Genomic DNA, 26,753 nt, shown 5'->3' on the forward strand with positions numbered 1-26,753 from the left:
GTGTACGCAAATGAACTGTTTGTTTGGTGGAAATCAGCTGAGCGATCCAATTCTAGGTTAGCTGATTGAAGCTTTGAATATTATTGTACCGTACCTGTCCTCTCTTATGCTCGCTTTTTACTGTTTCCAAACTGTCGATTTATCGTTATTTGGCACGAGACCCTGTGATCTGTCGTCCATCCTATTTTGCTGCAGTGGGTGAGTCATTCAGTTCTTACAATAGCATGACATGTCTTAATGAATGTAATAAAATATTAATGGGGAGTTTATTGTAAACCATCACTATTAGTACCTCTGTAATCATGACTTAAGTTCAAACAGAAGATAGCTTTCATATGTATAATGCTAGTTATCCTAACAGTAGGTGAGACAAATATAGTTAAAAAATATTATTTAATTATTTATTCATTCATTCATTCATTTTATTATTAATTATTTTTATTAAAATGCATTGAACCATCCAGCATAATGGCACGTGTCTCACTATGTAAAATGTGGATTGTGGATGGACAGTAATTAACGGTCAAACCATGAGGTTATACTCTATAGGATGAAAATGCACAGTATGGATATGATGTTCTGTGTGCCAGAAAGTCAATGGATGTAACAACAAGGACAGATTTGAGTTACATAACATGGTCTCTGTTTGTTGTGTTGCTGTGCCTCACTGCTGCTTGAATGAATCTGTTGCTCAAACATTGTGAAAGGGGTACATCAGAGATCCAGCTTCCATAACCGCTGAAATGAAGGTTTATGTATTTATCACATACACACATATATCCATTTGCAGTACATTTCTCCAGCACCCACTGCACTGTTTTCTCTGGTATGCTGCTAAGAGAAGCACTATTAATGGCCAGATCAATAGACCAATATTATTATGTGCAACCTTGTAGACTAAATTCATGGCCTAGGGAGAGCTGACTATGTATATGCTTTGTAGAGTGGCTGACAAATCAATCCTTTAGAAAATGGAGATTGTCCACAATATGTGGTGCAGAAACTGCAGTTACAAAAACTTACAGTACTGTAATCTGGAAATGAAAATTATAGATGACATTTACACTACAATTAAAATGTCTGGGGGCAGAATATGTTATTTATTTATTTTTTATAATTTCCTTATAAAAGGTAATGAATACTTTTATCCAGCAAGGAGGCATTAAACTGATCAAATTACAATAAAGACATTTATAATGTTACATGAGATTTCTATTTAAAAAATATTGTTCTTTTGAACTTTCTCTTAATAACATACTATTTATCAAATAATCCTGAAAAAATATATTATGGTTTCCACAAAAATGTTGAGCAGCACAACTGTTTGCAACATTGAAAATAATAAGAAATGATACTTGAGCACCAAATCGTACTAGAATGATTTCTGAAGGATCATGTAAAGACTGCAGTAATTATGCTCAATATTCAGCTTTGCCATTGCAGGAAAAAATTACATTTTAAAATATATTAAAATAGAAAGCGGTTATGTTAAATTATAATAATATTTTACAATACTACCATTTTACTGTATTTTTGAACCAAACGAATGCAGCCTTGGTCAGCATAAGACACTTCAAAAACATTTTTAAAATTCATACCTACCCCAAACGTTTAAACAGTAGTGTACATGCACAGGTAGGCTATATCCTGATTTTATTTCAGAATTTAGATCCACAACACCTTAACCTGATAGCTGTAAGCCAATGTTCCATTTTCTAAAAAATCTGAATAAGATAACTGTCATGTCATATGTTTTAATCAGTTATATGTAAACACCTTATGTACACTATGTGAACAGACCTCACTATAAGCACAAAACATTCAAATCTGCTCATTTTCAATCAAAGTTAATTCTAGTTTATACTAGTTTATTTATCACTAAAATATAAGGATCTCTTTACCTCCATTTAAAAATGATCATGCTCTTGTCTTTTATTCTTTAGGACATTAGTCAGAATTCATTAATTGGGTTCAATGAGTTACTGACCAAAATTACTAAAATGGCAATATTGAGCATCTCCAGTATTTACGGGAGATAACACAGCAAAATAATGTACATTATCTTCATTTACTTATTCAAAATATGCTGATTACATGTACACAGGAATATTCAAATAGTTGCAGAAAAATAAACCTCTTAATTTTCAGGCAAGTAGTGTAAAAGATGTAGAAACTAACCACCGTCATAATTTTAAAGGCTTTATGTTGCTTCCTTGGGACTTTTTTTTAATGAGCTGCTGTTGTAATGACTGTAAGCTGCTGATGACATTAAGAACATAAGCTAGGATCATTGTGTGAGTGTTTGTGTTTGCTATGCTGGCTTTATGCCTCCCCCTGCCAGACACTGAATCTATTTAATGTGTGAAGGCTACACTATAATTTTTATTATTTTCTTTACAGAAAAATGTTAATTGGTTAACTGTAAGTGACCTTAACCACATATGGTGAAAAACTGTAAATGTTAACATCATATTATATGTAATTTTCTTGTATCATACTGTAAAAGTTATAGTTCTTGCCAGAAAAAACTTTGAATTACCATATAGGCTAATTAATGGAAAAACAGTAAAATAATATTCCCAGAATTTCCTGGATTACACGTCACACTTGATTTTATACATAATTTTGTTTCCTCTTATTTTTGTTATCAGTAATGCACATTAGTGTTTTTGTGTACATTTTTTTGTCATTTAGTTAATGTTTATAGCATTATATTAGTGTCATGTCATGTGTGTTACCCTGATGGTTTTTTTTTTTTGTCTTTGTATGACCCTGTGCACCGTCTATGAATGAGTTGTGACCATGTTTTATAAACAGGTCACTTACGATGAACTCTGATTCATAATCCGGCTTTCTATTGTGCCACCTGTATTATTGTGGTGGTATCGGGACATTTTAAGGTAAAAAGGCAGATTTTGGTTGTTAAAGTAAAAGTAGGTAATAGGTATATTACAATTATTTATATCACTTAACTAAATATATAATTATAAGTTGTCAAATATACAGCCCTTCTATAAAACTGGCATATCAACTAGTTGGACTGGAGTTATTGTGTATATTTCTGGGTGGTGGTAAAACTAAGAACGGAAAGATGAACAGGTAGAGTGCTTGGAGTAGTTGTTTAAGTAGACATAGATCATCTGATTGTTTGGATGGGTTTGTGTTCAACAGGCACGTGTTTGGGGGCTTGCTTCTGTTTCTTAAATCCTCTGTAAATCTCTAGATGCCCATTTGATGCTCATTGCGTCAGATTAAACAGATGTAAGTCTCACTGTGTGTGTGTGTGTGTGTGTGTGTGTGTGTGTGTGTGTGTGTGTGTGTGTGTGTGTGTGTGTGTGTGTGTGTGTGTGTGTGTGTGTGTGTGTGTGTGTGTGTGCGCTTGTGCGTGTTATCAGGGCTTTTATCACCGGAGAGCTAACAGATGTCACCATATCTAAGCAGAGACCAGTATATTCTAGTTGTCTGTTGTTTTTGGTGCGTAGCCTATATATTTGTAATGTCTGTTTATGAGCTGGCCCACACAGAATATACAGACATTTTTGCCTGTATGTCATTTGACATGATTGGATATGTTGTTGTTATGAGTTGTTGCTCTGCAATTGATCCGTCCATTTCCACCAGTTTGACCTATTCAGGCTGGTTTGCGAATAATATGATTGCATTGACAGTGTAATCAGCCAATCGTAGTGCTATGGAGGCACTGATTCCTCTCAAGTAACTTTTCGCCTGTATTTTGTTGTTCCCCTCTGCATTCCTGGCAAGTATTAGAACAGTGAGCTCAAGGGAGGAAAAAGAGATGCTGTGTCCATCTGTAACCCATTGATGTCTCTGTTGGACACTTGGACGGTATTAAAATGATTATTTATATGCTACTTATTTCATCTGGGTTTATTTAAGTACTGTCACTTTTTTTTTATCCTTTAGGAAACTTTTAAGAAATTGAGTACTGGAAATGTTATGTCATATATCATATAAAAGTTTGAGGTCAGTAAGTTAAAAAAAAAAAATTATTCAACAAGGATGCATTAAACTGAACAAGGGTGACAGTACAGACTTGTACATTGAAAACAAAAAATATTGTTTCATATAAATACTGTTCTTCCTTTGTTCTTGCTCTTTTTTTCCTTTTTTGTTGAAGGAATGTAAACTCCGATGGCCTGCTACATTATAGGTGGTGGCTGAGGTTCCTTGTAATGCAGGATTTCTCTGTTTTGTCTCATAGATAGATACTGAGCATGCTGGGACATGACTGAGGCATGATGGATCCTGAGGAAGCCGAGCTTCAGAATGACTACCGTTACCGTAGTTACGGAGCTGTCATTGAGAAGGCGCTGCGGAACTTTGAATCATCTAGTGAATGGGCGGATCTCATCTCCTCACTTGGAAAACTCAACAAGGTACTTAAAGCCTGGAGAAAACAAATCCATACACTTAGAGATTCGGGTTATCATTTGCTTTGAATAACTCTTTAAAACTTCTTTTACTGATTTATGTTTTTAAAGGAGAGAATTTTGAAGATATCCTGCTTTCTTGGTCAAATTTGTCTCATCAACTTGCCTAGGTTGACACTAAAAAACTGGGGGGGGAAACACCACAGAGACAGTTTTTACATGTTTCAGGGAGATTAAGTATTTTAAAATAAAGTTTGGCACACTTTACCTCCCTCTGCAAGTAGACGATGAAGTTTGCTTGCTTCAGTTTAAGATCGGTTTTTAGATACAGTTTTTGAGGGAAGTGAGAGACTTCCTTTTATGATCTTCAGTCCTGTTGAATGAAGGCATTGGTTAAAACATTACTGCTTGACCTCAAACATTATGTTCAACGTGCAGCTGATTTGAATAAGCTGAAAAGGACTTGTGTACACTGTCCTTAAGATTAGACAAATAGTCTTTGTCTCAACCTTCCTCTGCACTTTTTTAAAAAACGTTTCCATGTTAATGTGCAGATGTAAAAAAAAAACTGTTGTCTTATTTAAATGTATTTCTTTCTCTCTATATCACTTTATATGGCATGTGATTTTCTTGTTTGCTCAATGGGACTTTCCGGATATTATGTGAGCTACAAGACAACCTGTGTGAATATAAAAGGATTTCGTGTATTTGTTTCAGATATTTGACATTTAACATGACGCTATTATCTATAATCTCCTTTTTTACACACTTGAAGCATTTTCACTTTGTATAGAGAGTGACATTTTTGATGGCACGTTTCAAGTGCTGTGCAATAACAAACTAAACCCTCTGTCTCGGTTCCTCCTCTGAGCTATTGTTGATAGTTTGTTTGAAACCTGTTCAGCAAATGTGGTTGCTGAGTGAGATACGTGTTGAAGAGTGGAAAGCTAGTGACTTATAATACAAGTCTCTTGCAGTGTGCATAAATACTAGTCATCATTTGTTTTTCTGATATAATCCACCTTCAAGTAACCTTATATTATTGGGTGGGGGGTGTAATAGTATGTTCATGTGTGTACCATAATTCTTGATGTTTATATATACACTACTGTTCAAAAATGTGGGGCCGGTAAGATGATTTTTTTGAAAGAAGATAATTAAGATCATTTTGAAAGAAGTCTCTCACACTCACCAAAGATGCATTTACTTGATAAAATAAATAAAAACAGTAATATTGTGAAATATTATTAAAATGTAACTATTTATGATTTTCTATTTTAATATTTTAAAATTCAATTTATCCCTGTGATGCAAAGCTGAATTTTCAGCATTGTTACTCCTAATTTAGTAACTATTGCCATTCTAATTTAATATGATGATTTGCTGTTCAAGAAACATTTATTATTATTATCAATGTGGTTCTTTATATGTACTAGACATCTATATATATATATATATACATATAGAAAATCATAAAAAAAATCATTAAACCGTCCATCCTGCTCTCCTCTCCCACTCATTGTGTTTCTCAGGCTCTCCAGAGTAATCTGAAGTACTCTCTGTTACCACGGCGGTTGATCATCGGGAAGCGTCTGGCTCAGTGTTTGCATCCTGCTCTGCCCAGTGGCGTCCATCTCAAAGCACTTGAGACCTATGAGGTCATTTTCAAAATCATTGGCACAAAATGGCTAGCAAAGGATCTCTTCATATACAGGTTGGTGTCATTGACAAATACTGAGTGAATCTCACATATAAATGTCCAGGTCATTGATCAAATCACTTGTGCGTGTGTGTACACTTCAGCTCAGGGCTCTTCCCATTGCTGGGTCACGCAGCGATGTCAGTGAAGCCGGTTCTGTTGACGCTGTACGAGCGGTACTTCCTGCCCCTTCAGAAGGCACTGTTACCCAGCCTGCAAGCTTTTATCATGGGCCTGCTGCCTGGACTGGAGGAGGGCGCTGAGGTCTATGACAGGTACAACTTTACACCAATCATCAATAAATGATTCACAAGTTGACACTTCAGAGATGTGACGTGACCCTAAACTTTCCACAACTTACTCACTATGGTACCAGGAACTCCTTTGCCAATCTCACTACAACTGTGCCTCAATTAATACGTAACCAATTTAACCTTAAGTGAGATTACCTTGATTATATTGGAGAAAAAGTATGTGTCCTTGTTCATTTAAACATGGGGCTTCCATAGACTTACATTAGACAAGAGCTAAAACTTATCAGAGAATCTGGCCGATTTCAGTTTTTCTAGGCCAAAAATCACTTTTGGCCACTACTGTATTTCCTGATAAGGCTTTGATTTCAATGTTACAAAACCCACTTCATCTTTCTTCCTGTCTAAGGACGGATGCGTTGCTTGTGAAGTTGTCGGTGTTGGTGGGTCAGTCTGTGTTTTATGGAGCGCTGTGGGGTTCAGTGCTTATATGTCCTCTGGTACGGCTTCCAGCCTCACTCTTCATCGTCGCACACTTTGACCACTCAGTCACTGCTCGAGAACAGAAGTATATGCTTGGAACAGACCACAGACTAGTGGTAAGTGTGTGTATGTGTTTGGAGATAATCTATAACATAAACATTTTATTTTGTACATCTAAACTAAAAAGATTATTTGTTTGAAAATATATAGAAAAATGGACCTCTGTCAGGGTAGACACATTCATTTGACATAAATGAAAAAAAGACTGTGATGGAAAACGTATAGTCTGTTCAACAGAATGTTGAAAATTTAAAACGTTGAAAATACACTGTATATTTTATTCCTGTGATGCAAAGCTATATTTTCAACATCATTACTCCAGTCTTCAATGTCACATTATCTTTCAGAAATCATTCTAATAGGCTGATTTGGTGCTCAAGAAAATATTTATTATTATTATCAATTTTGAAAACCGTTGTGCTGCTTAATTACTTGGGGAAACCATTACACATTTTTTAGGGTTCTGTGATGAATTAGAGTTAAAAATATCAGCTTTTATTTTAAATAGAAATATTTTTTAACATTGTTAATGTCATTACTGTTACTTTTGATCAATTAAAGCAGCCTTGCTTATTATTTTCTTTTTTTTAAAGTTTACTGACCCCAGACTTTTGAACAGATCTTTTGTAGGGGTTGTGAAAGTTAGACATGACCTAGAACCGGTGTGACATATTGAACAGACTGTACTTTTGTTCCTCACAGCCAGACATTTGTGTCAAATTACACAGGGTGTCTGTCTACTCTGACTAAGCTCTGTTGTTTTGAAGGAATTGTGTAATTGATATGGACACCTCCCCATCTCTCCTCTCCAGGTGAAGGCTGTTTGTCTCGCTTTACAAGACACTAATGTTTTGGTCCAGAGAAACATGCTGGAAATCCTTCTCTACTTCTTCCCCTTCACATCATTCCAGGTTAACCCCTTTTTCTTTCTTCATGTCTTCACTCCCAACTACATTTGACATGTCCCAGACCATGTGTAAGACATTTTTTTTAAACAATCTATAGGATCCTGAGGAATGTGCCATCCCACTAAATCCAGATGAGATGATCGGTGTGGTGTCTGCTGCATCGCTCACCCTGCTCAGGAGAGATATGTCTCTAAATCGACGCCTCTATGCATGGATGCTCGGTACAAAACACAAATTGTCAGACAATTACAGAATAGCACAGAAATACTCCAGTACTGTTTCATAAAATAAATGGCATTTATCTATTAGAGAACAGTCATTTTTATTAAGGAAAGATATTTTTATGGATCTTTTATGGCAGTTTGTCTCCTTTTCATTGTATGTAAACTAAAAATGTACAGGTTTGAAACGACATGGTTGAGTATATTTCTATATGTGTGTATTGTCAGGCTTAGACATCAAAGGAGGAATGGTGGCTGCAGATTCCAGTCGCTTTAACACTGTGGAGGAATACACTGCATTCTACTTCAGTACACACTCCAGAGAATTACTGGTGCAGGTATAGAAGATAACACACTCACTCAAACTGTACAAAATTCTGTGCATGCATAGTTAAAATCAACTCATATTTGATATTTTCTTCATAGGCTCTGGTTAATATTTTAAAGCAGAAAGATATAGAGGCCAACCCAGACAATCTAATAGAGTATCTCAGACCGTTTCGCATCATCATTAGCCTGTTGGACAAATCTGAGATAGGTAAGTTGTAAAATGCTTTACTTTGGCCATATTTGACATTATTACTCATGTCTCTGCATTCTCTCATTTACAGGGCCATTGGTGTTGTCTGATGTGCTGCTGGAGGTGGTCAGAGCTTTTTATAGCTACTGTAAAGTGATGCTGGGAGAGGATAATCTCAACACCAGCCTTAGTGGTAGCCAACTCAACAGGTCAGAGAGAAGAATTCAGTGCTCATATTTTCACAGTGGACAAGTTTTCCTGTAGCTTAGCTGGTAGAGAATTATAACTGCAATACCTACATCATGATTTTGATAACAAATAATGTCAGGGTCCCGATATAACAGTCAGCAAGGGTCTGAGTAAAACCTGGCTAAATGAGTGAGGGACAACTGTAATGACTGTACATTTTTACCAAATAAATGGGCATGAAATCGATTTCAGCTTAAATTATTTATATAAGGGCTATGAGAAACATAATATTATCACAATATTCAAAACCGGTTGTCAGGGTCAGCAGTCGAATATCCAGTATAGAGGTCCATTATGGAAATTTTTTGACTGCAGAATTCAGCCATTGACCATTCAGAAGTGAAACCTTTTGATATATTTGAAAATGTATATTGTTATATTTTATATTATATTGCATTTGAATTCACTATGAGTGGATATACACTACCGTTCAAAAGTTTGGGGTCAGTATTTTTCTTAAGTGAATTCTTGTTGCAAGGATGCATTACCGTAAATTGATAAAAAGTGACAATACAGATTTTTATTTTAGTTTTTTATTTTATTTACTATTCATCAAAGAATCACGGTTTCCACAAAAATAATAATATGCAGTACAACCGTTTTCAACATTGATAGTAATGAGAAATGTGTACAGACTGGAGTAAAGGCTGGTGAAAATTCATCTTTGCCATAACAGGAATAATTGACTTATTACTTATTTTAAATTGTAATAATATTTCACAATATTTTTGATAAATGCAGTCTTGGTGAGCATAAGAGACTTCTTTCGAAAACATTAAAATATCTCACTGACCCCAAACTTTTGAATGGTAGAATAAATGTACAAGATGAGTAAATAATACGCAAATGAACGCTGTTTCTAATTGTTGATTATCTATTTGTGTTCAGTAAAATCAAGGAGAATAAAACCGCCTCAGAGATTATAAAGACCGTCAATATGCTTGTGAGTGCCATGAGCAGCAATTATCTCTGGCACTACATGACAAGGCATTTCCAAATCTCTCTCAGGTAAACGTGCACAAACTCATAATAAACTGCATTACGTGAACATAAATAGAATTATGTCAACCTAGTGTTATGGTTGTTTCTCAGCTCACTGAGTGATCCAGATGGGAAGGGTCCATTTAAAGAAAGGAGCAGCCCTCCTTCAGTGACTGAACTTTCAACACTCATTATCTTCCTGTTGGATGTTATTCCTTTGGTATGATCTGGTGAATTCATCTTTGGACGACTTTTTTCAAACTTTTGGTCATTTGGTCTGATTTGGTCTGGCTTTCTTTTTAGGAACTCTATGCAGAGATGCAAACGCAATACCTGCCACAGATGCTAGGCAGCATGCTGCAGTCGCTGCATAGTCACATGACATCCCTCAGCCTACAGGAGCTCACACAGGCCATGAGGGCATGTTTTAAAGTGCTCAGTAAGATCCAGATGCCAGTGGCTTATATGGACATGGAGGCCGAATCGCAGACACAAGATGTGGAGCAAACACCGGTATGATGGGTCGGTTTTACTGTAACTACCGTAAAGTCTGGCGTTGGTAAAAAAAAAAATTCGAATGTTTTAAAAATATATATTTTATGCTCACCAAGGCTGCATTTATTACCGTAGAAATATTGTGAAATATTATTACAAATTTAAATAACTGTTTTCTATTTGAATATAAATATTTTTTAAATAAGCATTCATTACTCTAGTCTTCAGTGTCACTGATCCCTCAGAAGTCATTCTAATATGCTGATTTGGTGCTCAAGAAACATTTCTTATTATTAGCAATGTCGAAATTAAAAATGTCGATATTTTTTGGGAAACTATGATAAAAAAAATTCAGGATTCTTTCATGAATAGAAGGTATAAAATAACAGCATTTCTTTAGCGATGTAAATGTCTTTATAGTCACTTTTGTTCTCTTTCTTTCTTTCTTTCTTTCTTTCTTTCTTTCTTTCTTTCTTTCTTTCTTTCTTTCTTTCTTTCTTTCTTTCTTTCTTTCAAAAAAACCCCCAGAAAAAACAGAAAGATATAGAGATCATTGAGTGGTTATGGCACGAAATTGTGGGAGAATATTATAAAGGAAGAAATATTATATAATATAATATTTCTATAAATAATTACATAAGCAATCTTTGAAATCTTACTGACCCCAAACATTTGAGCAGTAGTGTAAATGTTTGGGCCACTGCATTTAGTATATAATGAATTAAAGCTTATATTCTAATGCCATTCATATTATGGGTTGGAAATAGGTGTGTATTAAACGGGTTCTGTTTTTTTTGTTTTTTTGTTTTTTTTACACAATATAGATTGTGATGACTAGCAACAACAAAGTCAAAGAAAGTGACCAGGTGAATAGTAACCATGACAGCAGCACTAGTGAGGCCTGTCTGAACGGACAGGAGACCCAGGAGGCAGAGCCAGGTGAAGCTCCGTACCCTCCTTTGCGCTCTGAAGACAGTGGATTAGGCCTGAGCGCATCTCCATCTGAACAGCACCTTCTACCAGGCTGTAATGTATCAGAAGCTGCTTCTGAGGTGAACTCTGAAGCAGAGGACGTGTGGAAAAGAGGAGGAACTATAGAAAACATGTCCAAATGTGTGCAGGATATACTGGCATCTGTTATCACAAGGTAATTTACAAATTCGGTGCATACTGTGTGTGCCCAATAAGCATATTTCAGTATGCATAGAATACCGAAATTACCTGCTATATTTGACAAAATGTGCATATACAATCAGAACACCTAGCAAGGAAAAATATATTCCAGAATGCAATGCACTTGTCTTGACTTTTCATTTGCTGTGTGAATGTTCCAAAAGTTTGATTTTAACATATCCACTTTAATATAATTAGCTTGCTTCCTAATCTAGCTGTCTAATAAACCTGGCTTTGTGTATTACAAATATTGTTGGCTCTTTGACAAAGTGCTTTTGTTACACTCATTTTTAATTAATTACATGAATTACATATAGCTCATATAACCAGGTTTTTCAAGCCCGTGGGAATCTTGGTTGTTCAAAGAAAAGTTTAGTTGTTTTAGCTTATTTTAAATCATTTGAGGTCATCTTGAGGCCCTCTTGGAAGTTTGTTGAAATCTGTCTCACTCGCATTCACTTCCTGTATCTCTCAGGCATTTGTTAGATGTTGTGGATCCAGAGAAGAAGAAGAAACAGGACGAAGCCAATCAGCTAGATCCTAATGCTTCTCCTAGGGGCAGTAAACGGTCTCCATTGAAACGGAAAGGCAGCCGAGACTTGGGTCTTATTAAAGACAGACTTGCTGAGTTCTTCAACCCTAGTAAACTGAGGATCCATGCCCTTCATGGGTCTTCTAGGGGTGGGGGTAAAGACCACAGACCAGTAGAGTTGGAGTGGATGGGAAGTTTCCAGTCAAAGGGCAAAGGGGAGATATCAGAGTTGAGCCGCCAGGCCTTCACTGTGGTCTGCCAGCTTCTCCTGGAATGCACAACTTTTCCTGTGTATTTTACTGAGGAAGAGAACCAAGACCTTCACGCATCTATGTTCAACAAGACAGGTGAATAAAGGAATTGTATTCCAATACTACATTAAACTATGCTGATATAACATGTCAGAGCACATGGACGTGTTCTTTTATAAACTGATTGTTTCTCTCCTCAGATATAGAGGGAAGCCTTCCTGAGTGGCTGAGGTCCTTGATGACTCTGTGTTGCCTGACGAAAGACTACCAGGTACACAAGTACTTAAAGGCGGAGATTGAAAGGGATAGTTGACCCAAAAATTCAAATTGTCATCATTTTCTCAACCTCATGTCATTTCAAACCTGTAGGGATTTCTTTCTTCTGTGGAACACAAAAGTATATCAAAAAATATATATATATATAGAATGTAATGGACTCGAAAGTTGTTTGGTTCTCAAAGTGCTTCAAAATATCTTCTTTTGTGTTCTGCAGAGCAAAAGAAATGTATACAGGTTTGAATGGATGGAAGACATGACATTCCCCCATTCATTATTCATAAACAAAGACATTGAGGTTGTAATGTCAGTTAGTTGTTAATGCATGTTCTTTGTATTGTGACCTTGTTGTCTGTTATTTCCACCCTTAATTTCTTTAAACATTTAAATATAAGCTACATGTCCACGCACTCCATCTTCCAATGCTCTGAGAAACAGGTAGCCCCGCCCCCAAACTCACACTATTGGTTGAGTCAAAATCTGACCTGTCAAACAAACAGAGCAATGTTTTGATAGCGATCCTATGGCGATTCCCATGGCCTGTACCATGATGGTAGTTGAACAAACACTGGGTTGCAGGATTCGTTTCGAGTTGACAAAACCAAACCAATCCAACCAGGCTTTGTTGGTACCATGATGCTGATCATCAACTTTCTCTGTCAACTCAGGCTTTGATCCTGAGTTTAGGAGTTTAGGTGTGACATCAGTAGCGAACAGCCAATCACATGCTGAGAAAGAGTGAATCTGCGATTCATTTCTCACGAGAGAAGCAGCGCAATTCACTTATTAAATAAAAGTATTAAAATATTAAGAATTTAAACAAATTTACACAGCAAGAAGAAAATAGCTGTCTATGAAAGAGGACAACTAAAAGAAAAAGTCTTGCTAAATTTCAGATCAGTGCAAGTAAAAGTTGTGAAGTTAGTCTATCACTCTATACAGTTGATAAAGGTATAGAGAGAATTAAACATTTAAGCTCACGTGTAGTCATTTTATAGCTTCATCTATTGATTCTAAAGCGTATTTATATTACCTTTATATATTTATTCATTTAAACTCTGCATAGTAATAATTGATGAACTAAAATTGTACATGTGTGATCGATTAAGGGTATAATAATTACATAAAAAATATCTAAATCATACTTAATTTCATACTCCTTCTAAATAAGCATTACTAAAAGCCAGACGATTTTGTCTTTAAAAATCATTTGCTATGTAGTGACCTTTAATTTGGAGTAGAAACAGGTGGAGTGACTTTATCCTTTGCTCACAGCTGATTGGTCCATGTCCGGTTCGCAACCTCTTACCTGGAACATAACCTGCCCCGGACCGGGTTAGCCGTGGAGTATAAGTTATTATGACGATGAACACTGCTAAAAGCCAAACCACTTTCATAGTGCCTAAAACCCAGGGTTGGCGCAAACTTAACTGAAACATACCTGGCTAGCCACCTAAACCGGCTTCATGGTATAGGCCCCAGGAGAGTCAGCCTACGAATGGCTTATGTTGCCTCTGCACAATGAATTGTGATAGGACATTTTAACATGGAAACATTTTTACTACATCTTTATTTGTTGCATTCTGAAAGCTGAATCACTTGATGCAAAATTTTTTTTTTTTATGTGTCTTTAGGTGCAACATGTTGCTATCTCCTCTTTGTTGGAGCTAATCAATCACTCTCAGTCTTTAGCCCTCGTCATTAAAGATAAAAACCAGCGTTATAAGAACTCTGATGCTAACCCACTTAGCGGACAGCTGCAAATGGTCACCCTGCCACCCATCTACCCCGCTGTTCTCAAAACTCTGGAGGATTCCACAGACTTTTACCTGGTAAGGCACATTATGATTAACAGGTTGCATTTCTTATAGCTTGTTCTGTCGTGAATGAGAAATGTATAAAATAGAAAAGGGTAATTGTAGAGACATTACAAGGGTCAGGAGATGGACCACTATTTTTATTCTTTTTTATGTTTGGAAGTCCTGCAATTCAGTTTAAAGAGCCAATTTCCCTTTTGATTGTTGCATTACCTATTTTTTTAAATCCTCTATTATAGAAGGTGCATGCATGTTAGATGGACTAGAAAATGTTTTTTTTTTTTGTAGGATTTGAGCCAAAGGAGCAACATTTATGATACCCAAACTTGACTGATTTGACATGTTATTAAACCTTTAATGTGACTGTTTTCATAACATATTATGAGATTTCAGTCTTTCTCCATTCAAGTAGATAGGAATTGTACTGCCTATTGTCTACATAAAAAATAGCTACCTGTGGGTTTTACCAAGATGGCCGCTGAGTGATCTGACTTCCTTAAAGTGACTTTGGTTATTGTCTTCTCTTCAATTCTCTTGTAGCGTGTATCTCAGGTGTTATGGGCTCAGTTAGACACAGAGCGTAGAGAGCATCACGTATCTTGCGTGGAGCTCTTCTATCGGCTTCACTGCTTGGCTCCGTCTGCATCCATCTGCGAGGGAATCATCTGCTTAGGTTTACTCAGTGAGGACAAGGTACTGGGGAAACCTCATTTAATACATTTCACACATATATAAAGCTGAAACGTTTTTTAAATTGTGTGTGTATGTGTGTTCATTTTAGGTTGTGTGTCTGGAGGCGCTTCACAGGTTCTCAGTTTTGTGGCACCTCACACGAGAGATCCAGACAAATCGCAGCACTTCTCTCAACCGTTCCTTTGACAGGTTTATACACCATATTCCTTATGTAATTATTTATAGAAATATTATATTATATAATATTTCTTCCTTTATAATATTCTCCCACAATTTCATGCCATAACCACTCAATGATCTCTATATCTTTCTGTTTTCTCTCAGGTCTTTGTTTGTGGTATTAGATAGATTGAACAATCAGGATGGTAGTGTAAGGGCCGCAGCACAGAACTGGTTGGTGCGGGCTCTTTCCCTCAGTGATGTGGTCCGTATCTTGGAGCCAGTGCTACTCTTACTGTTGGACCCGAAAACACAGAGATCACCCATACAAAGCGTCAAACAGAATCTCTCTTTTGGTATGGAATCAAGACGCACAAAAACACACAAACCAGATCAATACACACAGAGGTACCTGAGCTTGAGTTTGGGAGTTACATTTTCAGGTCTTGCATTGTAGTATAAAAACTGAAATGGTACAAAATTAAGTAATACAATTTCAAATCAAATAATTAGTAATAAAAATTCTACTTAAATTGTGTTATTATAATTGTGTTATTATAATTATAAATTGTGTTCAATTATAATACTGAGTAAACTGGACTGTACCTTTTAAAATAATCAATATAGTAATTTGCACAAATAGTGTTAAAGACAGATAGCAATAGCAAGAGTTCCTTCTGGTTATTGATATGTACACTGTCATTCCAAAGTTTGGGGTCAGTAAGATTTTTTTTTTAGAAATTATTACTTTTACTCAGCAAGGATGCATTAAATTGGTTACAAGTAACAATAAAAAAGTGACTCTTTTTCGAAGGACATTATGGGATTTTTTATTACCACAGATAGTCAGGACCTTACATTTATAATGTAACATTATAATGGTTTACATTTATAATGTTACATTTATAACATTTATAATGTTACAAAAGATTTTTATTTCAAATAAATGCTTTTATTTTGAACTTCCTATTAATCAGAGCATCCTGAAAAGTTTTTTCCATAAAAATATTAAGCAGCACAACTGTTTTTAACACTAAAAATATTCAACAATAAATATATATGAAAGTTAAAGTATGGAGCACCTTGTCAATTGAAAGGTTTGTTTGTAATCGAATACAATATTTTAGGGCAATGGAAATGATGAATTTAAGATATATATATTATTTGTGTCTGATTCTACTGTATATGTGATTTAGGTAATGTAAAGTCACTGAGCTGGAGAGACAAATCCATCACAAAAAGTGCTGAAGACAACATGACGCCTGGTTGCCAAACAGAAGAAAGCTTTGTTAGTCGCATCACCATAGTAGACCGTGAAGCACTGTGGGCAGAGTTGGAACGAGATCCAGATCTAACACCCACAGACTCCCCAAAAATGTCCCGGAGTGAGAGTGAAGAGACTGAGGGAGAGGACGAAGAAGTAGAGGAAGAAGAGGAAAGTGAACACACTGAATCTGCAGACACAAGTGGTGCTCAGAACTCCACTGAAAACTCCACCTCAAGCTCCGCCCCTTACTTACAGCGACATGACGACGGTAGCATAGAGGAGGAGGGTGTGGCCATCGGCCTACAGAGGGTGGATTCAGAACGAACACAGGTTTCAGATTCGCTCTCAAGTGATGAAGACGATGGGCAGTTGGAGGCCATGGCCAAATCCCGGATGCTGAAGCGACAGCGGGAGAAACGTGAGGCGGTGGATTCACTGTTCCGCCATGTTCTACTCTATAAGCAGCAGTATGAGAGCAGGAGAATTCTCTATGCCTTCACTATTTTAGAGACCATCCTCCGGACAAGTGCAGGGCCATTTGTGGAGGCTTTATCCAGTACTTCTCTGGACTGCAGCTCCATTGCCCATCTCAACCTCATCCAGAACCTTCTGCAGAGGCACCGTCAGGCTCAGGATGGTGGCAGCTTCTATGGGCAATTGCAGATCTCAACTCCACCAAGTGGAGCTACTCCTGACCCATCCCAGCCAGCGTCTTCTCCTCTTCATTCACCACCTTCTCCGTCTTCTCCACCAACTCTCCTTCTAGAGTTACTCACCTGCCTTTGCATGCGCTATCTCCGCTCTCACTATCCCTCCTATGCCAGTGTTCCCAATTGCCAACTCCAGGCCAATCGGGAGGTGCAGGTGAAAAGTGTGGAGGTACTTACTGAGTTGATGATCCAGTTGGTGAGGGTGGCCCAGCAAGCTCAAATTGGAGAGGCAAAGGGAACTGCTAGTCTGGAGGCTGTCCGCAACCTTCTTTGGGGCTACAAGGTGCAGCAGTACGTCCTTCTAACACTTTCTGCCTCCATGTATGTCTGCCAGAGAGCTGATCGGCTTGACCAGCACACGTTGCCCGAAGAAGACCAAGGAGAAGACAGAGGGGAGATCTCAGAAGAGAGCCTGATCAACTTTGGCCGGGATGGGACCTGGGCTGAGCACCCACTCCAGATTGCCCTACTGAAGCTTCTGAAGGTTCTTATTGTATTGGAGCACCACGTGTGTCCACCACACTCCAAGTCACAAGATCACGATCAAAGCCATTCCAACCCACAGCGACGTGCAGAACAACCCTCCTCAGCCTTGGCTCGAGAGTGGCAAACAGCTGTGATGTTTCAGCAGTCCATCAAAGCAGTGCGTTACATAGTCAGTCAGCCTATCACCGCTCAGGGCATGTTTGTGTCGGCAGCAGCCCGAGCTTTGCACCCACAGTATGGCTGCGCCATGCACCCAGACTGGGTAACTCTGCTATGTGAAGTTCTGCCTTATTTAGGACGATCACTGGCCATCATTGTATCACCCATAATTGCCCAGATCTGCAGGAACCTGGATGAACTGGTTAAACAGCACGAGCACGATGGAATCAAGGCTTCACATAAGTAAATAATGTGTGTGGTTGTTTGCGTTTGTGTGAGCATGGGTGCACATGAAGTGTCTGATAATGTGTCAATGCTTACATGTTGTTGTTTTGTTGCAACCATAGCTTGAATTGGGCTTATATTTTGTGGCTTTCTTTAGTGGTACCTTAAAGAGGGAGAACATAGCGCCTGACTATCCTTTGACACTACTGGAAGGTCTGACCACTATCACACACTACTGTCTTCTAGACCACAAGAAAGTAAGACATACAAGCACCCGTTAAAGAAAATAGTGGCAGATCCTGGCATAGGTGACAGACATTTGCCTAGTGAGACAAATCGTCCTATGTAACTCTCATAGCTCTCAAGGTCTGTTCACACTGACTACATTTTTGAATCTGAAGTTGCAAAGTTACTGTACTGTTGGTTGCTAGTAGGAGTATAGCATTGTGGGTTATTTTGCAAAAACTATTTGCACCATAAAATTCAACCAAATACACCAGTTTTCCTGATATGCATCCACGTACAGTTGTAGTTACAATCAAGTCTGATTTTGCCATGGACATTAAAAATGTCAGGATCACCACTGAGCATGTAAGAATGCTTCAAACGTGACACTAATGTGAATTGTGTTCATTTTAATTTTTTTTCTGTACCTGTAGACAGCTGCTGGTTGTGATGTTCCAGACCTACGAAATGCTAGCAATGCCATTCTGGAGGAGTTTCCACACATGATTAGCAGCATGGCCTTACTCTGGGGTGTGGTCAAAGGCTGTGACTCCTCCCGTAGCAGCAGAGCCTCACCCACATCTGTGTACTTTAAAGGCACAAAGGTATATCTCATACTTGAATAAATAAAAATGTTTTATATTATTTTCTTTACTTAAACATCATGCCGTCTTGTTGACTGCTTAATGGTGCGTATGTATGTTTTTGTTCTCTGTAGATCTTGAGGCAAAAGGTTCTGGACTTCTTAATGCCATTGACTCAGCAGTTTGGGGTGCAGGTCATGGCCTCTGTGGCTGCTGTATGGTGTAGCAGGAAGAGCCGGAAAAGACGTTCCAGAAATAAGGTTAACAATGGCTATCAGAATGCAAAAATTATATTATGTCATACAATAGACTACTGGAATGATGTTTTAAAATTTTGTTTTTATATTCATGCATAGATTTTACCAGATGCTAGTGATTCTCAAATGACCTTGGTGGACCTTGTGAAAGCACTAAACACACTCCGTCCGGACACCATACTGCAGCTCATCAGAGAGGTGGTGAAGAAACCTCATCAGATCAAAGGAGACCAGGTATTGCACTCACACACACGTTCACTTAGCTATCTAAATTGGGACATTTCAGAGACTTTTATTGTTTTTATATACAGATAGTTATAAATACTATAACCTAACCTTAAACAAAAACTTTCTCCATTTTTACAAACTTAATTGTTATCATTTATACAAATAAGGATTTTTGTCATTTTAGCTCACTTCTAGTTATATATTTGTCCCCAAAATATGGTTAAATGGGTACACCACACACACACAGATATTTAACTATCGAATTACATCATGTATTAATGATCAATCTCTTTCTCACTATCAGAAGACTACTTTAGTTGACATTCCAATGCTACAGTTCAGCTACGTCTACATTCAAAGGTAAAAGTTTCCATTGACATCATTCTCGATTTTAATTGTACCTTATCTTATTTCCTATCATATAATGTATTTTACTGTAAAATGACCATAGTCCAGTGAGCTGTTGCAATCCAGTATAAGCAAATGGCTAAAGATGTTGTTTACTGTACATTGGAAGATTCAGCCTTGACTATATTGTTCTACAAGGCAGACGTTTTTAGTGGAGTGTAGATGGTAATGTCCTTGGTCTTTTCTTTTTTTTTTTGCAGTCTCACCGCTCAAACTCTTCAGGAGAACATCAATCCTCTTCTCTGTCTGCTCAGAGAATCTGCCCAGCTTAACCTCGCTCCTCCTGGACACTTCTTGCTCCTCGGGTGAATAAACTAACGTGGTCACTATTACGTTTGCTGATAGAGATTTGAACAAACCCTAACCCTAAATATTAACCTTTGGTGCGCAAATTTAACAGTACGAAACCACCTAGCAACCACATTGCAACATACTAATAACTAAATCAGAACACCTTAGTAACCACATTACAATGTCCTGGAAACCACTCATGACACCTGCATCGCCTAGTTGTTTAATACAACATTTTAAAAAAGGCAGTCGCAAAACTCTTAAAGATAAATAAGAGCTCTTGTTAATTACATGAAACAATTATTGTTCTTGTTATATACTATTGGAAGGTAAAGTGTCTTTTGAAAGACTGATATCTGTTTATTTTACTGTTGCAGCATCCTTAATGACTGTGTAAATAGACTTCCCAATATCGACAACAAGAGGGATACTAAAGAACTGCAGGTAGGACAGATACTGCGAGAGATTTTGTTGATATAGAATTATGTTGATATTGTAGAAATGTCAAAATATTTTTACATAGTAATTGTACCCTCAACAGGAAGTGAGCCAGCGCATACTAGAAGCGGTGGGAGCTGTGGCAGGGTCATCTCTTGAGCAGACTAGCTGGCTGAGCCGTAACCTGGAAGTGAAAGCTCAGCCTCAAGTCTGTCCTCAGGGAGATGAAGATGACCATGATGGCAATGAGTTAGAGGGTAAACCTATGCAGAAATTCATATACTTACTGTATAATGCCCATTGCTGTATTGCCAACATATGAAATTAATAATGCCTAGCTGTATTACATACTTCGAAACAGAGGCAGTTTTAAAATGGATTCTTTTCATGTCTTTCTCTCAGAGTGTGCCGGCCAGGGTAGCACTATGGTGTCATCTTCAGTGCCATCTGTATTCAGTGTACAAGCTCTGGTTCTGCTGGCTGAGGTAAGAGACATGCAGTGAAATTGGGTGAAGAAATGCAACAGAAATGCAGTGTTCTCATTTGTGCTCACTGTGTTTGTAGGTTCTGGCTCCTCTTTTGGACATGGTCTATCGCAGTGATGAGAAGGAGAAAGCTGTGCCTCTCATTTCCCGTCTTATGTATTATGTTTTTCCCTATCTAAAAAATCACAGGTGAGTATGCCAAAGAAGCACTTCAGTTGAAATTATGCAGTAGTTGTTAATACTGCTTAGTATTTTATTCAGAAGCTTTGGTCTATTTATTGTCACATGACATTGGTGTCAGATCATTTTCATTTATAACTAGGGGTGTGACGAGATCTCGCGATATTAAAACGTGCCAATATTTCTCGTTGATGTGAAAAGCTGTCTTGCGATATCAGCATGACGGAGTTGAGTTTTGTGGCAAAACATTTGACAGTGCTTGCGTTATAATGTTCTGTCTTTTACTGCATATGATAATTCATATTCAGAAAGTTGAACTTAAGTGACATTCATCATTATAAGATGATTAATTACAACATTTCAAAATGCAACTGCATTGTTTTGCATTTTGTGAATTTCAGTTTAATAAAAGATTTTTCCAGTCATATATTTTGTTATTTAAGAATTATTAAAAATAGTGTTAAAATATCGTCTCGTATCGTCTCATCTGTAGGGTTGGGTACCGAACTCGGTACTTTTAATGGCACCCAACGACCGAATTACGTTTGTACTACCGGGTACCGATTCACATTAAATCAAACCGTGCCAAATTTCAGTACCTGAGAACGCACTTTTTATGGATATTCATACATCACAGACAGCGACCAAGGCAGCTCTGGCATAATGTCAATAACACTTCTATAAATTACTTACAGTTTCTTTAGTCATTGATGTAAACATGCCTAAAGCACAGAAAAAAGGTACCGTTGGGTACCAGCATAGAATTTCAGGTACCGGTATCGGTACCGGTTAAAATGTAAACGGTACCCAACCCTACTCATGAGCTAAATGTATCATCACACCCCTATTTAAAACTCTTACTCATTTTTTATGTTTCTATAGCTGTTTCTCAATTTATATCTCTCTATCTCTCAGTGCCTATAACATGCCTAGTTTCTGTGCGGGTGCTCAGTTGCTGAGCAATCTGAGTGGATATGCCTACACTAAACGAGCGTGGAAGAAAGAGGTGCTGGAACTCTTCATGGAACCAATGTTTTTCACAATGGAGTCCTCGTGTTCCTGCCAGTAAGATGGATACTTACACAACACTGTACATTTTATTCTGGTTTAATGTAGTGGTTTTTATCAAGTCATGCACAAAATCAAAATAGTCAAATAGTTTGCGTGACCTATATAAATAGATTGCTGGGCCTACTAGTTTGTTTTTTAAGCCACTAAACTTTCATATTGTGCTTTAGTTGGAGATCCATCGTAGACCATCTTCTGACTCATGAGAAAACAATGTTCAAAGACTTGATGAGTGAGTATATGTACATATTTCTGCTTTAGACAGTCATTTGTTTTATGATCAGTGTGTTGATTTGCATTGTGTGGGTTCATGTTGTACCATATGCAGGCATGCAGAGCAGTTCTTTAAAGCTCTTCAACAGCGCTGAGCAGAAGCCCATGCTACTGAAACGACAGGCTTTTGCCATGTTTAGCGGAGAGAATGACCAGTACCACTTCTATTTGCCTCTCATACAAGGTATCACTGAGTCTGTGTGGAAAACAAATATAGGTTACTTGTAATGTAGCATAGGAACAATTTCAAGCTAACACTTTCTTCATCAAATATATTCTAGAGCGTCTAACAGAGAACCTGCGTGTGGGACAGACTCCATCAGTGTCAGCTCAGATGTTCCTCATGTTCCGTGTTCTCCTGTTGAGGATCTCACCACAACATCTCACCTCTCTCTGGCCAATTATGGTCACTGAGCTGGTAAGAATTATGCCAGTGGTCCTCTCTTCACAAAGAGCATTTGTTCTTTGTGTTCAAATGCTTCATCAGTTGTTTTAAATGTTTTTTTTTTAGTTGGGTGCAGTTTGAAAATTTATGTTGAATATTTCAGATACGCATTTTTAACCGCCTTGAGAAGACACTGCTGGATGACAAAGAAGTTTCAAAGTGAGTCTTCCTTTATGACAAATTGCTGTCTGTATATATTTTTCCCTCAATTTTCATGGAAAAAAATCTTTCTGTTTCAGGAGTAAATTGCGAGGTGGCCATGACAAGAATGGTCTACTGTGCTTCCCTCAGGCAGAGCTGGACATGTACCTGTCAGCCTGCAAGTTCCTGGACACCGCTGTGTCCTTCCCTCCAGAGCAGATGCCTCTGTTTCAAATGTGAGACTCATGTGAACTGTGTGTATGCATGTACTCCTGCCATACCTGTGATAAATGATGAGAAACAGTTTAATTGAGCATTATTATAGATGTTTTTATGAATTATTGTCAAATTTTTGTATACTTAAACTTCTAAAGAACAGAAGCAGTGGTTGGACATTCTCCAATGGTCAAATGACCAAACACAGTTCTGTTGAAATTGAAATTAATAAGAAATGTTTCTATATTAGAATGATTTATGAAGGATCATGTTACACTGAAGACTGAAGTAATGGCTGCTCAAAAATTTAAGCTTTGCAATTACAGGAATAAATTACATTTTAAAATATATAGAAGTAGAAAATGGCTTTTTTAAATGGTGATAATATTTAACCATTTTTCGTTGGTTTTTGATCAAATAAATGCAACCTTGATAAACATAAGACACCTCTTTCAAAAACAATAAAGTCTTACCGGTCTTACAGTAGTGTACGTGGGGCTAAAAGGGTTAATTCATCCAAATATTACAAAATTACATTATCATTTACTTGCCCTCAAGTCTTTTAAAGCCGTTGTTCTCCATACAATGAAAATGGGCATGGTATTTACTGCCAACAAAGCCAAGTCAAACAAGTCCAAAAATCACCATAAAGTTGTCCTGGTGTGCTATATTTAAATCTTCTTTCAGTAAATATATTATAGACTTGAAATATAGCACACAATTCAGACTACTTTTATAAATTTTATTCCACTTCTATCCTTTTGTGGAGCTTGGCAATATAAATTATCACCCATTTTCATAGTATGGAAAATAAAATGGCTCACGGAGGAAAAAAACAAAATTTCTTAAATATTCATTTTCTTTACGCAACTACCTCACAAAGACCTTTTATTTAAAGGAACACTCCACCGTTTTTTGAAATAGGGCTTATTCACCTTCTTTCCTACATTTAGATAGGTGGGCAAATGCATTTTTGTCTCAGTGCATGCATTGTTTTAGTTTGACAGGGTTGGCGCTAGCTTAGCTTAGCATAATGAATGGAATCCTTTGTTGCCAGCTAGCATGTCCTGAGTAAAAGTGATATATAAAAAAAAAAAACCCCACCTAATTACTTCTTGTGGCCTGCGTATTCACAACAAGTACAAATAGCGATGCAGATTAACACTAGGCGATTTCCTATGCAGATTTTGACTTGGGACTATATTAGGGGGAAGCACAGGCGAAGCACTGCTACTTGGACGCAGAGATATCACGCCCAAGTAGCAGTGCTTCGCCCTGTGCTTCCCCCTAATATAGTCCTTAATATTTAAGTTAATATCTGCCTAGGAAATCGCCTAGTGTTAATCTGCATCGCTATTTGTACTTGTTGTGAATACGCAGGCCACAAGAAGTAATTAGGTAGGTTTTTTTTTTTTTTTATATCACTTTTATTCAGGACATGCTAGCTGGCAACAAAGGATTCCATTCATTATGCTAAGCTAAGCTCACGCCGACCCTGTCAAACTAAAACAATGCATGCACTGAGACAAAAATGCATTTGCCCACCTATCTAAATGTGGGAAAGAAGGTGAAAAAGCCCTATTTCAAAAAACGGTGGAGTGTTCCTTTAAGGTACAGGCACCTTCTATAAATATAACATAGTGAACTTCTTATTAGGTCCTTTGACCTAAGTGGACTGTCATGGCTGACCTAACATTGGCAGCTGTCAGTAATAGATCATTAGGTTCTGTATTATTTCTAGGTGACCTGTCATGCCTGCCCCAACATATATGACTTCTGATATGCTCCAAACCCTAAAATTGAATGTACATGACCTCTTAATGGCTTGCCAATATGTATTTATAGGTATCGCTGGGCTTTCATTCCTGAAGTAGATGTTGACCGTTATGATGGACCAGGAAACACTCTGCTGGAAGGCGAACAAGAATGTAAACCCCATATTGTTAGGATACTGGATGGAATAAACCGACGCTATGGGGTAAGATCTCCTTACACAAGACATGCTCTAATATATCTGTGACTCAGCACCACCGAACCAGTAAAGATGGTGCTTTTTCAAAAGTAGACTCAATTGTCAGTCTATAAATATTTTGGCTGTGTGTTCAGGAGCTGAATGGAACAGCGGGAGAGTCGAGCACAGATCGATTGGTGTTTCCTTTGCTCACACTGCGTTCCCTCTGCTCCATCGTGGATCTCGTGCCGTTCTTCAGCACCCTCTGCTGCTCTTTTAATGGCTCCTCCGCACACCTCCCACATTATGCTGTGGACTACCCACCGCCCAGCAGTGATCAGGTCATGAAACGCCTAGAGAACATCATTGAAGGAGAGTTCCTCGATGGAATGGACAGTTAGATGATAGACCACATTCTCAAATTCTGCATTTGCTTTTGTAATTTATGTAATTGGTTTCTCTTTGAACACAAAAGTGCAGTGAAATTTCATTGTAGCATAATAGCTTACATTTAAATGCATAAAGGTCCCTGCTAATTTTCTTATGATCTTAATCAATGCACGTTAAGCTGTTGAAGGTCTCTAAAATTGTATGACCATTCGGAGTCGTATACGCTGTGAATGTATATCATCTTTGTATTTTAATTTGGCTTAATGTGGGCTTTCCAAGCATTCTGTTCATTTGAACATTCCATTACTTTTTTTTTTACTAAATGAGCCAAAATAATGATTATTTGGCCATGTTTCAAGGGCCATAATGATCACAACAAACAAATAATTTATTGTCTGGTCCATGGCATTTTTCAGTTGTGTGTAGGGCTGTCCGTCATTTCTTGACTTAAAATCCCTTTGCAGTATTTTTTTCTTCCTGACAAATTTCCTTTTTCCCTGTATAGCTTCCATCTATCTGTTTAAAATTATTGTATTTTGTTTATCTACAAGTATCTATTTAAAATACTTTGTTGCTTTCTTTATTTCTTATATTCTGCTATATTTCCCCACTTGCTTTAAGTTAAGGATAATATGTATTTATTCTTATGTGGATATTGAATGTCTTCTTTTACTCTGTAGAATGAATATTACAACAACGGAATTGTAAAGCACATTTTTATTTCTGTACCCAAGGGAATGTTTTTGATCCATGTTTGTGTTCTCGATCATCTCAAGGACCTCAAGGATGTTTTATGCTGTTGCTTTAATTTTAGAGTGCACCTGATTTGGCAGTTATAGTTTATCTCTAATGTTACTGCTAGACTAGTATACTATCTTGCCCTTTGATTGAAGTGCCTAAAAATAAACGCTCTAATTATGAAACATCTTTGCTTGTTCTGTAGTTGCTATATGCAATTGTACCACAGAAACAGGCAAATGAGAAGCTTATATTTCCCATTAATGGCAGTGTAAAGAGCTATTATTTCAGTGATATCAGAATTTAGTGATTTGTTCTCTTGAATGTAGACTTTTTTTGAGGAAAAATAATGTTAATGCTTAATAAAGTGAATTATTTTATGTGTATGTTCTGCACATCTGAATAAAATGACTCAGAATCACAAAGTTA

At 37.3% G+C, this 26,753-nt stretch overlaps 1 protein-coding gene across 2 annotated transcripts; it reads left to right on the forward strand.

Annotated features, from left to right (window-relative positions):
- dop1b (DOP1 leucine zipper like protein B) lies at positions 1–26,753 on the forward strand. 2 transcript variants are annotated; one of them, XM_082175725.1, is made up of 40 exons: positions 1–198; positions 3,774–3,846; positions 4,223–4,397; positions 5,924–6,105; positions 6,195–6,365; positions 6,751–6,940; positions 7,697–7,795; positions 7,890–8,013; positions 8,242–8,351; positions 8,440–8,551; positions 8,625–8,742; positions 9,671–9,790; positions 9,875–9,983; positions 10,067–10,276; positions 11,083–11,405; positions 11,907–12,310; positions 12,415–12,485; positions 14,125–14,322; positions 14,848–15,000; positions 15,089–15,189; positions 15,325–15,515; positions 16,356–18,024; positions 18,164–18,263; positions 18,666–18,836; positions 18,950–19,075; positions 19,172–19,306; positions 19,605–19,660; positions 19,909–20,013; positions 20,377–20,443; positions 20,541–20,694; positions 20,840–20,922; positions 21,002–21,111; positions 22,018–22,167; positions 22,341–22,402; positions 22,499–22,627; positions 22,725–22,861; positions 22,992–23,047; positions 23,128–23,265; positions 25,091–25,223; positions 25,352–26,753. In XM_082175725.1, exons 3-40 carry the CDS (start codon positions 4,257–4,259, stop codon positions 25,595–25,597), a joined length of 6,954 nt encoding a protein of 2,317 aa, XP_082031851.1. In that variant the 5' UTR covers positions 1–198; positions 3,774–3,846; positions 4,223–4,256; the 3' UTR covers positions 25,598–26,753. The 2 variants fall into 2 exon arrangements, with proteins under 2 accessions (XP_082031851.1, XP_082031850.1); XM_082175724.1 differs by lacking the exon at positions 3,774–3,846.

The sequence above is a fragment of the Leuciscus leuciscus genome (genome assembly GCF_965113295.1).
Source record: "Leuciscus leuciscus genome assembly, chromosome: 7".
NCBI classification, from domain to species: Eukaryota; Metazoa; Chordata; class Actinopteri; order Cypriniformes; family Leuciscidae; genus Leuciscus; species Leuciscus leuciscus.

Bases quoted from the DNA above. Each gene is read 5' to 3' on its own strand.
- dop1b (XM_082175725.1), top strand. From the start codon at position 4,257: ATGATGGATCCTGAGGAAGCCGAGCTTCAGAATGACTACCGTTACCGT. The intron at 8,352-8,439 runs GTATAGAAGATA...TTTTCTTCATAG, and splicing joins CCAGAGAATTACTGGTGCAG to GCTCTGGTTAATATTTTAAA. The intron at 12,486-14,124 runs GTACACAAGTAC...ATGTGTCTTTAG, and splicing joins GCCTGACGAAAGACTACCAG to GTGCAACATGTTGCTATCTC.